Source organism: Cimex lectularius, unplaced genomic scaffold, assembly GCF_000648675.2.
Source record: "Cimex lectularius strain Harlan isolate CLEC.00 unplaced genomic scaffold, Clec_2.1 scaffold160, whole genome shotgun sequence".
Classification (NCBI taxonomy): Eukaryota; Metazoa; Arthropoda; class Insecta; order Hemiptera; family Cimicidae; genus Cimex; species Cimex lectularius.
In genome coordinates this window covers 224305-243662 of record NW_019392776.1, presented here as the reverse complement: position 1 = coordinate 243662, position 19358 = coordinate 224305, and the positions used below count along the sequence as shown (strand labels likewise).

At 37.8% G+C, this 19358-nt stretch overlaps 1 protein-coding gene across 4 annotated transcripts in view; it reads right to left on the bottom strand.

Annotated features, from left to right (window-relative positions):
- Positions 1–19358, bottom strand: part of LOC112127184 (multiple PDZ domain protein) — a 246017-nt gene that overhangs the window by 17115 nt on the left and 209544 nt on the right. For 3 of the 4 annotated variants that reach the window (XM_024227639.1, XM_024227640.1, XM_024227641.1), the window contains 2 exons: positions 7567–7636; positions 5222–5278 (listed from right to left, as the gene is read on the bottom strand). In XM_024227639.1, coding sequence (XP_024083407.1) covers positions 5222–5278; positions 7567–7636 — 127 coding nt within the window. Of the gene's footprint in view, positions 1–5221; positions 5279–7566; positions 7637–9495; positions 9791–19358 lie in introns of those variants that run through there. The other variant, XM_024227642.1, reaches the window with a different exon arrangement.

Here is a 19358-nt window from a genome sequence, read left to right as displayed (position 1 = left end):
GTATGTCTTACAAATGTAATCACTGTAGGTGTTTTTATTACACGGTCGCACGCAGCACTGACATAATGCCAGTGTTGCAATCGGAGGGCACATGTCACACAGCAAATGCTGGCACTCAATGTGAGGGATTAAGGGCCGAGGAGGTCTCGAAACCATCGTCGATTAAGTTTTTTGGGAGAGAGAGCTCGGGAAGTAGGGTTAGGATGGATCGAGAGGTTGGTGTGAAACTTTTGGAATCGGGAACGGATCAGTTCGTTGACAAAGATAATTTTGAGGTCGTTGTGGATATTGAGGTTAATGTCGTCACTAAGAAGCTTTGACAATTTGTCTCATGACTTTTGATTGGAAGGATTGAATGCGCTGGATGTTGGACGGCTTGACAGAACTGCACAGTTCCACTCTGTACGTCCAAAGTGGTCGCAGTAAAGTCTTATTGTTAGTTGAGACGGTCAAGTCGGATTTTGGTCCTAGGAGACCTGTAGTTGTCTGTCTTCTGTTAAGTTGTTGTCTTTTAAGTCTTGCGTGGGGACTTCAGTGGAAGTATGTACAGCTGAGGGCAAGACTGTTTTTTCAATGTAAACGTACACTGAGTACATTTTCTTTCGTTCCACTTTTTGCACCGGTCTTCAATAGGCTCAAGGTTTTCTTGGATATTGGAGGTAGCTTGGGTAGGATTTGAGTTATAGATGATATAAAGGATGGGACCAAGAATACTCCCTTGTCGGACGCCGGCTCGTATCGGTCTGATTTCCAAGAACTCGTTGCCGCATTTCACTCTGAAGCAACGTTATGTTAGGTAGGATTTCAGGATAAGATAATAACGAGTGGGTAGGAAGTGTTTAGGTATATAAAGCATGGCCGGGTGCCTGGACCCTATGTTGTGCTACATCTACGAACGCCTTGGCCTAACCTTTGCTGGGCATTAGAATGATGTAGATGATGTAGAAGTCAAATTGGCAAAATGGAATTATTTTATGAGTATCTAGGGGATTACTCGCTTTAAAAGGAGTCTTTCGAAGGTTTTGGACATTGCAGGAAGAAGGCTGATGGGTCTGTGGAAAAAGATATAGCGGGGAACACATCGGATGCAACGCTATGCGACGCTACCCGACACCTTGTCACGTTTTGGTAGGGTGTGCACATCTATGCGACGTCAAGCGCGCGCCACGTACAGTCACACAGCGTGTATCACAAATCAGTATCACAATCGCAATGCCCCTTTTCTTCTTAATGTAGTATTTTGAGCAAAACCGTGTAATAAATTGTTAGTTAAATTTTATGAGCACAACCATGTAATAATTGTTTATTAAAGTTAATAGTTTTAAATAAAGTTATTCCAGTGTTTTGTTAAATTTTCTTCCTAACCATCATAATTAAATAATTTTTATCATTCATAATTACTCATGAATTTTTGATCTTCTTTAATTTAGTTTACATTAAAATAAGAATGTTGTAATTAATATAACAACAAAATTTCATATACATAGTTTGAAATAAACTACAAAAAAATATGGGTATCCTGTTCTGACGTTACTCGACGAAAATGGTGAGCAAAACTATGAAATAAATTGTTAGTTAAATTTTATGAGCACAACCATGTAATAAATTGTTAGGTAAGTTTAATTGTTTTAAATAAAGTTATTCCGGTGTTTTGATAAATTTTCTGCCTAACCATCATAAGTTTTATAAAAACTCATTAATTTTTGATCTCGGTTAATTTGGTTTATATTAAAATAAGTATGTTGTAATGAATATAACGACATTAATACATGTAGTTTGAAATAAAAATATGAGCGTCCGGTTCTTTTGTCTTCGACTGTACTCGATGCTACCCGACGAAAATCTGGAAAGTGGGGATCGCATAGCGTAGAGTAGGGTAGCGTTGCATAGCATCGGGTAGATGTGCACGGGGGTAATACAATCTTATGGAAAATTGGACTTTGGATTTGCGACGGCTAGCATCAGGTAGCGTAGCATAGCGTTGCATCCGGTAAGTGTGTTCCCGCATCCGGTAAGTGTGTTCCCGCTTATGTGATGGGGGGGTTGTGAGCTTTAGGAATAAGGAGAACGACGGAATATTTTCATAAGAGAGGATAAGGAGTAGTTCGTAGGATGGCAGTATATTGTGTGGTTAGGAAAACTACGGCTTTTTGTGGTAGGTTCAAAGTACATATTCAGAAAAAAAATTAAAATTTCTTATAAAAAAAACCATACGACCTAAATGAACGAGCAAAAGTTTTCGGCTATTATCCACTGCTTTTAGCGTCGTATAATAAATTGACAATGGGGTGAAGTCGGCCGAGAGGAGATGCAACGTCAACCCTTGCACACGCTCCTGCTGCATACATTAAGTTTAGGAGCGGCTTTGTAAACTGCCACCTTTGATCAAATGTTTGCCCCTTGTGTATACAAGGCGCAATGTACGATCGATTGCAGAAAGGCGTTGGAAAGACGGCAAGATTAATGAACCCCTGAGGAGCGGAGTCCAAATCTGCCCTGGATGTTAGGCCCCCCGTTCAATAATGAACTTCAGAGAGAATCATCTGCGGAGCCCGCTTCCTCTGCAAGATTGTCCACAGATATGAGCACCATTAATAAAAGATAAGTTAAACATTGCCTTGAATATAAATCCAACCAATTGATCTCATCGGAAAACGAGCCTATCTAGGATAAATTTTAGAACAAGTCAGGGAGCTTTTTCTTGGCCATAAAATATAGTATTTCTAGAATGTACTCATTTAAATATTACTCCTCTTGAACTTAGTATCTCCTAGTATTTTCAGCACAGGCGAACAGAAGAACGAACGTCGCAACGAGTGTTTTATGTTTAAAACCCCAGTCTGAAATTTCCTCTCGTTTGCTCTTATCCAGAATCATTGCAACGGTTTAATGCGGAGGCAGATAAGCGGTACAGCGGTCGAAAATGGTCGAATTACGCGATAGGATAAATCGGGATTATAAATGCCGCCGATTATCGGTCACGATAGCGGCTTTAAACGGATCCGTCGTCTTTATTCGAAAACTTGTATCGGGAATATACGGCCAAGATTAGAGCCTCACGATTTATCTCAAGATCAACCACAAAACAATAGAAATTGACCATCTTCCACCAAATCGTTAAGGCTCCGAACCGACGAGAAGAAAGAGAAATACAGAAAGTGAAAACAGAACTGAGAATAAATCTCTGAAGCAGCACAGCATATGAATTATATACACGGTGTTCGGTTACTCGTTTTACAAACTTTGCCAGTAGATTATAGATTCAAAATGGAACCAAAAGGTCCTAATTAACTATGGTCCGAATCTCAACAGTTTCGGAGTTATTCCAATTTTTCTGATTTTTTCAAGATTTTACGAGCTTACTTCAAATAAACAATGATAACTCCAAAATTAAAAAGGTTTTGGACAAATCCGTTGAGACCATTGAAATCTACGTTAAATTTCCAGTAGGATGTGATCAATACTAAATTAATTATTCAGATATCGTGAGATGCGGTCGGGTGTGATGTAGGTTTCAGAAAAACATTGAAGATGATCTCAATAAAAGATCGAAACGTTGGCACAATGAAGAAAATGTTTTTCTGCAACCTACATCACATCCGACCGCATCTCACCATATCTGAATAACTATCGATTAACGGTCACTAATCTCTACACACACTAAACTTAATGGGGCGTCGGTGGCCGCAAGGTTTAGTCTTTGACACGGCGCTCATTACTGTTAGGGAAAGGTCCCGGGTTCGAATCCAGCAGCCCTGCATTCGAACCCGACATACTTACAAATGGGCTTTTTTTTAAAAACACCGGCACCCTGAGGGTTTATATGACCTCTGCTGTTGCAAAAACTTGTAAACGTTGGTGAACAGCTCCCCGTGGCCACTTCGTAACTCGATGAGAATCGAATCCTGATTACGCGACATTTGAAAAATGGCAAAAAGAGGGAAAATAAGAACGGTTGTAAGTTGAGATGGCGAGTTGGTGTCCGAGACAATCGAAGTCACGGTAGCTCAAGTGGTAGAGCAGCGGCGTATTTAGCCGAAGGTCCTGGGTTCGAATCCCGCTCGTGACACTGACTTTTTTTATCTCAACCAAGACCTTACATAAAAAGAATAATTAATTGAAAGAAGTAACTTGGTCAATTGACCACTAAAACATAAATGGCTTAAAAAAGTACTACTTAAAAAAAAATCATACCACCGGAACGTTAGAAAGAAGCTTTAGAGAAAAACCAACAAACAAGAGCTTGACTATTCAAAGATTTATTTAGAAAATACAATTGTAAACCCAAGATTTTATCTGTGTTTTATTTACCTCTCTAATTCTTTAAAACGAGGCAAGTATTGTTGTAAGATAATCAATGTTGGATTGTCTAAAAGATAATTAAAATTATTAAGGGTGGCCACTTTTCCCCTTCTTTATAGCTTATCCGAGATAAATATATATTTTTTAATCATGGGACTGATTGATTTCAATAGATCAAGGTTTATATGTACCGACCTCATAATAATTATGCCTTCCGATCGCTCTAAATTGACGTAAAGTAAATTTATGTGGGATAAATCTCGCCTGTCCTTGTCTATTTCTTATGCCGATTTTTGCCTCCCTGTATATGCTGTGTCTCTTTGCTGTAATATTTCCTTTTTAGTGACCGGTCGGATTTTGCCCAAATTGAAAGTCTTAAGAATTGGGACAGGGTAAAGAACTCAGGGAAAGGTGGTGACCAATAAATCGAACTGTACAAGTATGTTTTTACCCTGTAAATAATAATCACTACACAATAATTTAAACAATGTAACAATTTACATTTTATATGTACAAAGTATGTACAAGTTCTCTAACGCCTGATTGTACCGATGTACCTAGTCTAAATCACACACGCAGTAAGATAGACAATAAAAAAACCAATTTTAAATTTGTTAATTAAGAGAAGAAATAAAGAAGAAAGTGTAAATACAAGCATATTCAAAACAATGTTGAAATTTGCTAAATGATTTTATTTCAAATTTTCTTTAAACTAAATTAGTCTTTAGTTCATGCTTCTTGGATATAAAAGTTCATTCAGTTTTTTTTTTAGTGTTGTTGAAAACTAAAATCGATAAACTAGTAAATCTAAAAAGAATCATTCAACTACAATTGAATATTGGTGTGAGAGAGGGAAAATGGATAGTAGAAACAATAGTTTAAAAAAATATTTTGTATATTCTTATATGGTTGTACATACCTTTTTAATTGAAATGGTACGAAGACCTTTGAAGGAACTATAGCGCTGCTCGGGCGTCTGTAAAAATTCAATAAGTTTATTGAACTACTTTTTTTGGAGAGAAGAAAAATATAGTAAATTAAGGATTATATTTTTTGGATAAACGATATTAAGGTTCCAGAATGGACCACCCAAATAATTAGACCAATTCTTAAGCCTGGAAAACCATCTGATTCAGCCAACTCATACAGACCTATCGCTTTATCTTCAGTAGTTGCCAAAACGTTCGAAAGAATGATAAAGGCACGCCTAGAATGGTGGCTTGAAACAAATTATAATCATCCAGTCATCCAGCATGGCTTCAGGAAGGGCCACAACACCATTGACGTCCTCAGTTCTTTTACATCTGATATATACGAGAACTTCTCCCAAAATCATTATGTGCTAGCGGCCTTCCTTGACTTATCTAGCGCTTTCGACAGTGTCAATATCATTACTTTGATCAACAAAATGAGGGACATGAAAGTTCCTATGAGGATCATTATGGCCGTTAAAAACTTGCTTACTAATAGAAGAATATTAGTCAAATATTACGTTAAAACTATTGGTGGTCTGTAATGGGCTTCCCCAAGGAGCAGTACTAAGTCCTATTCTTTTTTCTATTTATACGTCTTCACTTAATCAACAATTCCATCAAAATATTAAAACTCTTCAGTTTGCAGACGATATCACCGTATACTGTTCCCATCGTAACTTGAATCAGGCTACAGAAGAGAGGACTGAAGCAATGACCTCTCTTAAGGAATGGATTTTTAACCATGGCTTTAACCTATCTGAATCTAAGAGCGCTGTAACTGTTTTCTCTCGCAAACGTACAACTCCTTTAGCAGATAATATAAAATTAGGTCCTTATAACTTCAAAATTGTGGACAAGTTCAAGCTCCTTGGCGTCATGTTTGACCGTAAGCTACTATGGAGAGGTTACATCAATTACCTGGTTGATGTTTGCGAAAAAGCCATAAACATAATCAGGTGTGTTACTAAAGTTCGCTATGGCTCACACCTTAACATTGCACTTCTTCTCTATAGAGCACTGGTACTTTCAAGACTGGATTATGGATCATCATTGTATGGAGATGCTGCAAAAACTCATTTGGATAAATTAGACAAAATCCAGTATAAATCCCTCAGAGTGATCTTGGGAGCTATGAGATCCACGCCAACTAACGCTCTTTAAGTGGAAGCTAAGGAGATGCCTCTCACCCATCGGAGGTTCCTAGTCACAGGTAGATTTTTATCCTCTCGTATGCTAATCGAAAAATACCACACTGTCCTCCATATCCGCCAACTTGCTACTGCCTCCAATACCAGCAATTTCTGGCGGAACAAGAAATCCCCCTTGATATCTACTCTTTTTTTGAAACTTTCCCACTTGATTATCTCTGTTCCTCCAACGTCCAACCACCCGAAGTTCCTCACCAATCAATTTCCACTACTGGTCCCTAACAAATTTGCTATTCCTGATCCCCTTTCTATTTCCAACTGGTCCTCCTTCCCTCCATACATTGAGGAGGCATCTGGTAGCGGCTATTGCGAAGAGGCTCTAGCCATTTATTCAGATGGTTCCAAATTCGACAACGGTGTGGGCGCAGCCTTCCATATCTCAGCTAGTTCCTTCTCAAAACAATTCAAATTTTCCCGCATTGCCTCCATTTTCACTGCTGAAGCTCTAGCAATCCTAGAATCCCTAAAATATGCCCAATCAATTAATCCCCATCTAATTATCTTTTCCGACAGTCAGAGTGTCCTATCCGCCATTTCCAATATCCACAATTATAACCACTCTTTAATATCTCATATATTTAACACCACCAATCAACTAACCAATAGAGGCACCGTAGTGCACATAATTTGGACTAAAGGCCACAGCAACAACAAATTTAATGATGAAGCGGACCGGCTGGCCAAATCTGCGGCCTCCGCTGGCATTCCCTGCTCTATTATCTCCCCTAGAGATCTTAGAGCCCACATAACCAGTTACTGCAGGCTCCGTTGGCAAAACGAATACTCCGCCAGCACAAAAGGAAAATTTTATAAATTCATCCAACCTATCATCCCTACCTTCCCTTGGTTCCGATCTTACAATAGTCATCGCCATTCCCTCACCGTGGAACCGAGTGGAACTAAGAAAAAAAATCGCTTTAAAAAAAATAAATTTGAAAGTTTAAGGGTTAAGATAACGTGATCGACGGAAACAACTCTTATTACAAATGAAGAAATACAAATAATCCGTATTATGACCGATTTCTGTTGCCAAAAAGAAAAATCAGTATAAATCTTCAGTATTCGATTTATTGGCTGCTTACCTCTTCTTTAAGAGTGACGGGAAACTGGGTAATTGGTTTCACCGAGAGGTCATCTACAGCTCCGGCTTTCCTGTGAACAAACATGTACAATTAAAATTACAAAACAATAATATACTTTCTTTCTTATTTGAGCTGTTAGTTGTTTTATTACTGAAGACAGCTAAACCCACGAAATTTGGAGAGATCGATTGGATTAACTCGAAACTCTCGAATGTACCAGGTTAAAATGAATTAAAGTGATATCGAACTTATTGGCTACCCTTCGCTTTTTAACATGGATACGTTTTTGGTCCTGATACGTATACATACACCATACAGTTTTCGTTTAATCGATTTTATATTACTGAGGAGCAGGGTTGAATTAGGTTAGTTTATGGTACGTTAGGGTTAGTGTTTTGGTGTTAGATGTTGATGATCATTCCATCATTTTACTGGGTTCATCTTCGTATCACTCAAACACGTTTCGGCTTTATGCCTTCTTTAGTAGGAATTCCAGATTATATAGTTTTTATTTTCCTTTGAGAATTCCGTTTTCTTGTAAACCTCCGATAATTGAGACAATCGTTAGGAAATGTCTGAGAGCCTTCGGGACGGAAGGTTTCGCCGAGTTTGTCAGACGAGCTATTTGCCGAGGGTCGGTGAAACTTTATTAACAAAGGACATTAAACCGCGTTGTCTTTCAATAAACAGCTCATTTGTCAAATGCGCGTATTTCAAATTGAGTTCAAACAACGCTTCTGTATTAGCTAATGTCTTGCCGCCTTAACTACCTCGATATTTCCGGATGAAGTCGATTACTTTGTCAAAATCCGCCCGCCCTAACATCCAAAAGAGCGTCGTGTGAATGGGACACCAGTCAGATAGATGTAAGTTCATCAAGGAACTTGATTATTATTATTATTTTTTTTTTTTGGCTGGGGCTTCCGACATCTACGTCATTTTAGCCTCCAACTAAGTGTATATTCTATATTCTATACCCTTTCAAACACTACATTCATACAAATAAATACATTCATACACTTAAATACATCCATACAGTACACTCATTCCGTTTGGTCGGTGGAGTACTTGATATTCCTCCACCGACTTATACTTAAACTAAACTAGATTGGGGTGGATGGAGTACTTTTATAAATATTCCGTCATCGACCCCGAACACACACACTTAGGCTTTCAACGTTCCAGGGGCGATGATGACGTTATATCACCCTCACCCCCTCGCCATTCGCGCTAATAAATACATGCACTCAGACAAAACGTACAGACACAACACATAAGACATATTATATACAAAAAAACTTGATTATTAGGCCCAGGTTCAGTGATTGAATCTCTTCTTCAATCTTTCGTACGTCACAAAACGCTTCCTCTTTCAGACGAGCTCCATCATTTTACTGGGTTCGTCTTCAAATCACTCAAACGCGTTTCGCTTTTTTTTCTGATGATCATTTGATACTCATCGTTTCTATTTTCTTTGCCAAAATTTGATTTGTAACATTAATCAAGGTTAATAAAAATTCTTTTCAATTAATTAATTTTTAATTAAGGTTTTGGTTGAGATAAAAAAGTCAGTGTCAACCCACGACCACGAAACCTAATAGATTAATAAAAATGATGAATGGTGGAGTGAGTGAGGTGTTCAATCCTTTTAAAAAGATAGTTCCTACTCACAGTAAGTTGCTGTCAACGACCCGGACTTCAAGCTTATAGCTCACCATCAGGTTGAAGGAGGTCTACAACCTGATGATGCGCTATAAGCTCGAAATCCGGATCGCTGAAAACAACTTACTGCGAGTAGGTACTACCTTTTTAAAAGGATTTAACCAGGATTTGCCCACTTAAATCAAAAATAGGCTCTTCTAATAAATATTTACCGTCTTCGGTCACACAAAACAAACCTTGATTAGTAATAACTGTACTCAGACCTACAATAGATGAAGGGGGATATCCTCAGTTTCTATCCCCATTCTTTAGTAGGTGTGTCGGTGTTTCCGTTGCTTCTTAGCAGAATCTGCACTTGCCGTGTTGGGTTATGCCGATCTTCCTCACATAGTTTGCTATGTCATATTATGAATCCTGTTAGGATTCGCAGTTTTGTCCTGTTTCCTCTAATGCGTTTTGTTACAGCTTTCCTCCCAAAGTTTGCTAAAAGGTTTCACAAACACAGTCGAGTCAGACTTCGATTTAATCCGACTGTCCGGCGAGTTTCGAACATGGCGCGGCTTCTGACAGCATTCTTGCATTTAACATTTTGAAACGTTTCGACAACTTTGGAAAAATAAAACTACAAACCAAACATCTATTTAGAAAAAAAAAAAAAAAACCACTAGCACTGTAAATTATCTGCTGTGGTGTGCAGGGTTGATGGACTAACAGAGGACACAATGTAATAATGACGACATTGAAAATTCGACGCTGGAAATAAAATAGGCCGAGACCGGAACGGCATCAGTTAGAATTATCATTTTTCGTCCACCTAGCATGTTTCGCTGTTATCGGGGGTATTTCCGTTAGCTAAGAGGCCGTCATCACTGGCGAGATTTGTCGACGCAGTGTTTGTCTTGCGTACAGCGCTACGAGTTTCAAGTATTTACGTCTATTATGGAGTTAGAAACAAGTCGGTTAATAAATAAATAAAACCCAAACGATACTACAATAATTAAGAAAATTTAAAGACAGTTAATCGGTACAGAGATAAAAGGGTCAATTAATAATAAACCGTAACTACAACCCAATCACTCGCCACGGGCTTATCCTTTAAAACCGAAATTCCAATGATTATATAACAAATAGAATTTTTTTTATATTCTGAAATTAAGAATGAAAGAGAACATACATATGTCCAAGAAAATTCGATGATGAGTGCAGTAGCATGCGTTTCGCCTTAAGGAGATAAGGATTGTAAGTAAGAGCAGAAAAATGCGTTTTGAAATTTTTTTTTTCTACATTAAACTAAAAACCTTTTCTGCACAATGAAGCCGGCTCCATGAAATTCCACGCTTAGAAGTGCTTCAAATAACTCGAAGGTCGTGGGTTCGAATCCCCCTCGCGACAATAATGTTTCTTCCCGGCCGTCTTTGCATAAAAAAAATTGGAAATAATAATCAAATAATTTTTACAAAGGTGATAATTGAGGGTGTAATTATGATTTATAATTTAAACAGGTAATTAATATCATGTTTACGCTTTTATTTTGTAAAAAAAAGTGAATTTTGGACGACAATTATATAAATAAACCTGAAGTCTACATGTTTAATTTAAACACGTCGAAGGGAATGGAATTTAAAGAGGTTATAATCGTTTTTCGTACCAAAAAATGAATTTAAAAAAATATATTTGTTTATATTAAACTAAAACGTTTTCTGCACAAATGAAACTGGCTCATGAGGAAATGATGTTTGTAGATCGACCTGCAGATAATCAATGTAGAGTACAAATCTTCTTTAAGGTCTTTATTAGTTGAAACAAGGACAAAAGTGTTGGGATCACCAAGCTTTCGGCAACATTATGTTGCCATCATCAGGGCATATTTATTAAGATCAAAAATATACGTAATTAATATAAATTCAATAATCAATAATTGAAACAATTACTGTTAATTAAGGTTTTTAATCGAGATAAAAAAGTCAATGGCACGAGCGGGATTCGAACCCACGATCTTCGGCTAGATACGCCGCTGCTCTACCACTTGAGCTATCGTGACCTCGATCCGCTCGGACATTAACTTCCCATCTCAACCCCACCTTTTGAATTTTTCCTCCTTTTTGCCATTTTTCAAATGTCGTGTAATCGGATCTATCTCGACTAAAAACCTTAATTAATTATAATATATTAATTGGTCAAGCGGACCACGAAATTAGTGAATTTAATGAATTAAATGAAGTACACTTCACTAAAGCTCTCCGAGGCCATTTCATTTGTCGTCGAGAATCCAATCCGATTAAACGACATTTGAAAAATGGCAAAAAGGAGGGAAAATGTAAAAGGTGCGGTTGAGATGGGAAGTTGGTGTCCGAGTGGATCGAGGTCACGATAGCTCAAGTGGTAGAGCAGCGGCGTATCTAGCCGAAGATCGTGGGTTCGAATCCCGTTCGTGCCATTGACTTTTTATCTCAACTAAAAACCTTAATTAATTGTAATATATAAACTGTTCAAGCGGACCACGAAATTAGTGAATTATATTAACGCTTTATGCATTAAGGAAATATTTGTTATTGTCAATTCTTACCTGTCTTTTTCCCTATATTAAAGAATATGACAAGAATTAAACGGAACGTTTCCTCCTATAAATAATCGATAAAAAAAATATTATTGGAATTCACAATAAATGAAATAAAAATAATGAAAGCATTTCGCCGTTATCACCACCCGGCCGGTTATTTACAGAGGTCTTCTTTCTCTGGACCGATTGGGTCGACGTTCGAGCAAATAGTGGGCCGGCAATAAAGATGCTCTTATCGCCAAGACTGTCACGCGATCACGTATTCCCGGAGCATATAAACAATTTAATTTCTAAATTGTAAATTCAATTTTTATTAATAATTTATTGGATATGGAACGCTTTTCCGGCGAATTCGTACCCATTTGTATTATTGTGGGACGGACCGGGTGGCCAGGGGTAAAAGAATCTGACTATCTGCATTAACCCAACAGCCACTGGACGCACCGCCAAACAGATGCACACCCTACATAATAGGGATGGTATTGTTTAACCTTGTGTGCAATTAAATTCACTAATTCCGTGGTCCCCTTGACCAATTAATATATTACAATTAATTAAGGTTTTAGTTGAGATAAAAAAAAGTCAGCGACACGAGCGGGATTCGAACCCACGACCTTCGGATCAATATGCCGCTGTTCTAATCACTTGAGCTATCGTGACTTCGATCTACTCAGACACCAACTCCCCATTTTAACCCACAACCTTACGAATTTTCCCTCCTTTTTGCCATTTTTCAAATGTCGCGTAATCAGGATTCGCAGCGACTTATGAAGTGGCCACGGGGAGCTGTTAATGAATTGATACTTCTTTTACGTATTAAATATTAATCCATTTACGTTGTTTTAGCAGTCAATTAACCAAGCTACTTCCAAAGGATTCCTTCCTCAAAATTCCTTTTTCCAAGGGAAAATTCCAAATATAGGTTGAGATAGAGGGTTAGTGTCCGAGAGGATCGAAGCCACGATAGCCGGTAGAGCAGCGGCGTGTATAGCCGAAGGTCGTGGGTTCGAATCCCACTCGTGACGCTGATTTTTTTATCACAACCAAGACCTTACATAGAAAGAATAATTAACTTAAAAGAATTAACTTGGTCAATTGACCACTAAAATGTATTAAATAATCATTTTTTACTTTTACCTACACAACCTTTCGTTTAACGTATTGTTCGTGTTTTCGACAAAATTTTAAATATAACGTTAAGGTACAAGTTTGCCATATTTATCGTCGGTGACCATCCTTTCAAGATAACTCATGGAAAAAGTTAAACAAGTAATAAAAACAGAAAATTCTTACAATTTTTTCTCTGGCATTCTAATTTAAATCCTTAAGTTTGTTTTGTCCCTACATAATTAAACAGGACCGAGTGCTGCATGGGTGGGAAGTAGTGGCTAAATTGTTTGACTGTATCAGTTGAGGATGCGGTTTTTCTGCCTGGACGCCGAAGAAATTGACATCACGCTCGGAAATTGTACCTGTGTTGTGAGACTTTTCACCCGAGAATTTCCTTTCAAAAGGAAAAATTTCGGTAGTTATCAAATTTCACTCTTTAATTTAAACGTGAAAATATGAAACAGTTTCGAAGGATTGAAGAAATACAGCTTGAGGCGTCACAACTGACAGGATCTTTGTTTAATCTTTCTTGATTTTAACGCCAAGTACATTTTGTTTATTTTCCTAGATTATCCCTGATCTTTCTAGCCAATCCCTCTCCATCTCTGAAAGCCTTTGATGAGCAATGATTCTGAATTGAAAAGCAGAATATACCCAGGCATGATGATGTTCTCTAAAAGTAGGAGGATTTTAAAATTGAAGTTAAACCCTGTATGAGCTGATCCAAGCAAATTTTATCCAAGAAAAAATTGCTTCTGCAGAGCAGCATAATTCGACTAATTCATGTTTAGAACGTCGCTTAGGATCGTGATTTTTCGGCTAATGTTTAGAGACCAAAGCTACATAACAAAATAAGTTTAATTAATAATAACCTTCTTGAGTCAAACAAAGGTTACTCTATTTGTCTCAACTAATCGAAGGGCGCAGTACTTTTGCTCCATAAAGAGAACGCGCTGGAATGCCACCCGATCTTAGAATTGCTTGAGCGCGGCAGCGAGTCACATTTTCATGTTCCGATTCTTCTATTGTATATAGTGATAATAGTTGTGCATACCTAGCTTGTGTTGAGAATGAATGTATTTTTTAGCGGGAATATACTTATTAGCGTGAATGCGTGATGGGGGAGGGTCGAGGCGGAATATTGAGTACTATATCGACCCTCAATTAGGATAGTTGTATAATATAATGTAAAGGATGACGGGAATATCGAGCATTGCTTCAACTTAATTGAATGAAGGGTATGTAAATAGGAGTGAATGTACGATTGGGGAACTGCATGCGTTGGGTGCTGACCTAGCTGTTAGCAGCAGGTAAATTTATGCACTAGGGTACAGTGAAAACAAAATAGGACTCAAAATTCCGCCCTGGGGTAGTGGTGAATTTATGCACATAGTGTACATTGAAAATAAAATAGAATTCAAATTCGGCCATGGGGCAGCATTTTTTTAAATTAAACAAGAACCAACAATATTACTGCCAATTTTTCCTTTACAAATGCAGTCATCTACATACATCAGAATATATAATTATCTTGGTAAATTTATGCATTAGGGTATATTGAAAATAAAATAGAACTTTAAATTCTCCCCTGGGATAACCTTTTTGAGTTAAACCAGAACCTACAACATTACGTTGATTTTTCCTTTATAATTGCGGTCATCTACATATACCAGAATATAAAGTTACCTTGATAAATTTATGCATATAGCGTACATTGAAAATAGAATGATACTCAAAATTGCCTCCTGGGGTAGCCTTTTTGAGTTAAACAAAAACCAACAACATCACTGCCTATATTTCCTTTACAAATGCAGACATCTACATATACCACAATATATAATTATCTTAGTAAATTTATGTATATACGGTACATTGAAAATAAAATAAGACTCAAAATTCCCCCTTGGGGTAGCCTTTTTGAGTTAAACAAAAACGAACACCATTTTTCCTTTACAAATGCAGTCATCTACTCTACCAGAATATAAAGTTACCTTGATAAATTTATGCATTAGGGTATATTTAAAATAAAATAGAACTCAAAATTCTCCCCTGGGATAACCTTTTTGAGTTAAACCAGAACCTACAACATTACGTTGATTTTTCCTTTATAATTGCGGTCATCTACATATACCAGAATATAAAGTTACCTTGATAAATTTATGCATATAGCGTACATTGAAAATAGAATAAGACTCAAAATTGCCCCTGGGGTATCCTTTATGAGTTAAAAAATAACCAACAACATCACTGCCTATTTTTCCTTTACAAATGCAGTCATCCACATATAACAGAATAATATATAATTACCTAAAGGTAATTAGGTAAAGGGATTTTACCTTCGATTTTCCCTTCATAAACGCAGTCACCCATATGTGCTGGAACATATGTTTCAGTCTGTTGTTTAGTTTGTCAATTCACAAATTCACAAATCTATTTTGTTAAACAGCAAAGAAGAATGACGGTCATAGAAAACGATTTGTTTAGATCATCGTTATTATCTAACAAACTATGTATTGTAATAAAATTGGCCTATGTTTGTTAATCCAACCTAATGGTATTAATGATATTTTGGCTTTTAGCAGTATTAATGTTAGTATCGACAGAGGCAAGGGAGAAATAATCGGATTAGATTAACGGCCTTTGTTGAGGAATAAACGAGATGTTTGTTTAATTATTGAATTTAGTTTATATTTACATAACTAACAAATAAAAGATGAGATCGTCTTTTAGTTATTTTTTTTCTCTGTGGGGTATGTTCGTAATAATGGATTTTTTCTGTAACGGATCCTCTGCTGGGTTAATAGAACCGAGATACAATCGGGCTTGATGATCGCCGTCGGTGAGGCGGAGGGTGAAAATGTTTGCCCTGTCAACTCTAGGTGAATCCATTTCCATTTTTAATGAAGTCGGATCCATTAAGGCGGCTTAATGTCTCAATCCGGCGTGGAAAAGGACGGCTCGACAATGTGAGAAAGCAAATTATGGATCGATGAGCGGGGATCAAATTGAAGTGAAAGTGGCTACTTTGAAATGACCATTGCTGGAAATCGTGAGGGATGCAGTCGTCGTGAAACTTTAAATGGCGCATGAGGTCAGTCAATTATAGTATCCAGGAAACGAGCACACTCTGGAAGGAAATCTGAAGCTAATTGAGACAGCGTACAAAATAAAAACTATCTTAGGATCCTTACAAGTAGGAAAAGATGTCAGTTATGTGAGTAAAATCTCATGCCGGCTACATAGTAAACAAAAAGCAGGTTTATTGGCGAGAGCCATAGGAATCTGACAACCTTCAGTAAATTCTTAAACAGTTAGTTATATGTCAAAGGAAAAATCATGCTCTTGAGTGGCCATGGGAAAATAAAGTCCTATCTTCACTAGTTTAAAATTATAGAACCAAACATGTAAAGTTCCTCAAACCTGGAATTCAATTACCCCTCATCCGTAAGATTTAAGAACACCTTCATGAATAGGGTGCTTATGAAGGGAGGAGAGTCCTCGGAGAAGTCAAAATCGGCAACCACTTAGTGTGCAGAAATCAATTAATTTATTCAAAGAATACACTGAAATACTTAATAAGTTATAATAACAAAATACCGTTAAGCGCATCTGGTAAGATCGTAAGGAACATGCAGAAAACCTTCTCCCATCAGGTTGTACAGTGTGGGCGGAAAAAGAAAATAAGTACCTAGTACCGGGGAAGCCATGTGCGGACATGAAAATAATTCCGCTTATATCAGATGTTGCAACGCTGCAGTCAGTCGGTCCACTGGCTGCGGATGATGATCGAAATGCCTTGTCTGCACATGTGCTCATTGGGATTGAGGTCTGGAGACAATGGAGAAAGGGCAGATGGAAATTTCCAAGTTTTCTAACCATTGCTGAACAACTCTGCTTCTAGGAGGTATGGCATTGTCAACCAAAAATCGAAAATACCTGCCAATGAGATCCCTGGTTTGAGGGATGTATTCCTCGATAATTTCTCGGACATAACGGACTGCGGTGAGGTTGCCTTCAACAATATGGAGTCCTCAATGTAAATCCCAGCCCAGACCAATACACCGCCTGCTCCAAACTAGGGCACTGGTACAGCCCCTGTTCTCGGTAGACTCTTCGGCGCCTTCTACCACTATACAGACAGAAATGCGACTCATCAGTAAACATAACAGCTTTCCAATTGGTGTTCTTTTCTGGGCGCTAGCTGCGTATATTCCCCTGAGTTGCTGGTTGTTGCAGGTCGTCTCAAAGGGGCATACGATGTGAGGCCAACGTCCGACAAACGATTGCGAATCGTTTATGCTGATAAAGGCCTTGCCAAAACATCTTGTATTTCATTTAGGATCTGGTGGGCACTAGGGAAAGGGTTCCCTCTTTTCTGTTCTCCTTAGCGTCGCAATCCACCACCAGGCGTCCTTTTGGCACGTCCTGTCTCTGGAAATCGGAGTAAAGCTCGGGAGACCACGCTCTGTGTAACGCCAACTGCCTCTGCGATATCCACTTGCGGTGACCTCGATGACTCACTTTTGGTTCAAGGTGATGTCTTTCCACTTGCGGTGACCTCGATGACTCACTTTTGGTTCAAGGTGATGTTTTTCCATGGTTAAAGAGAATACAACTGGATTTAAATGGAGAAAAAATCGAGAAAAAGTGTTTGAAAATCCCAGGCTCTGAAGATGATCTCAATAAAGATCGAAACGTTGGCACGATAAAGAAAATGATTTTCTGAAACCTACATCACACCAGACCGCATCTCAACAATAATCATCGACTAACGGTCACTAATCACGACACATTTTTTTAAAGAGCAGTTTATTTTACACATTTACAGATGAAACGTTTTTTGAAAAAAAAAAAAAATGTTTCCTCATGCTACCATATATTTAAATATGTTTCTATCAATACTAAATCATGTTTTACAAAGTGTGTCTTGTTAAATAAAGGAATATACTGGAAACATGTATATTATATTTCGCCCTGTATTGAAGCAAAACGCTTCGATCCAATTCATATACAAAACGAAGCTGTACAGATGTAGAAGTAGATGTAATTTCAGGGTATAGTATACTGCACCCTTTAAGAGCTATTGCTGCTCTGCCTAAAGCATATCGGTGACTATATAGTAGCAGCTGTACAGATAAGAACTAGTTTTGTTATTAGGAAAAATTTAAATTTAGGAAGGAAAATAGAGGAAAAAGGACGGGGACGATACTACTTCTATGCCTGTTTCATTTTAAATTACTCTTTTTTACTGTAGTTCCATTCTCCTTTTTCCCCCTTTTGCAATTCCTCTTCCCAGGAATAAATTTTATCGCTGTTTAAAAGCCCCAGTGGCAGCTGAGTAAATTTGGAGGATGATAAATTGTACGCTGGCTTAAATTCCGACTTTTCCCCCTCAAGTTAAATGTTCGCCGCTGAAAAATTCTCCTTATCTTAATAGGGATCGCGAGGCTAAATCATCGAGATTATGGGGACCTCCTGCATACAGTTATCAAAAACGCAAAACATTTCTAATCTTCTCCTTTCTGATCTTTAAAACAATCACAAATCAAAGAGTAGAGATGTGAACTTTCTCACTGAAATGAAAACTTATTATCATCTTTGTAATGAGCGTACTATAATTAAGCCCGCAGCTTAACTCAAACTTATTGTTTAGGTGACCCTCTGGAAGGACCCCCACTATTGATTGTGGATATACTCGTTGGGCGTTGTTGAGTTATTTTACTCGTTAATACTTTCGTAATTCTGCATACAGTTTTATATTATAAATAACATAAAGAACATGGTACACATCCTATAATGATAACATAGTAATGATTGAAAAATAAATAAAAGAATTTTCGAGCCATCTATAATAGTTTATATGTTTATTTAACTTACTGAGGGGCATATGTGTAAATTGTCAGAGTAAATTATGTGAAAATTTTATATTAATAGGATATTTGGGATGAAGTCAATTAAAAAGAAAAAAAAATATCAGCCCCTTCCTGGAAGAAAGATTTATTTTCATTATTCCTTCCCATTGGGCTTAAAGTGGTCCTGTTGAACACCGGTGCTAAGCGCTCTTCGCATGAAGTGTGAAATAGGTAAAATAAAAAGACCATTCCTAAAAAAAAGAGAGTGTAGTACAATCACTTATACATCAAGACCCGTCAACCCGACGAGGTCTCACACATACCTTGAGACTCATCAACCGGACGAGGTCTCACACATACCCTGAGACTCATCAACCCGACGAGGTCTCACACATACCCTGAGAGTCATCAACCCGACGAGGTCTCACACATACCCTGAGAGTCATCAACCCGACGAGGTCTCACACATACCCTGAGACTCATCAACCCGACGAGGTCTCACACATACCCTGAGACTCATCAACCCGACGAGGTCTCACACATACCCTGAGACTCATCAACCCGACGAGGTCTCACTCATAGTCACTAAACTGGTGACCCCGAAGTGA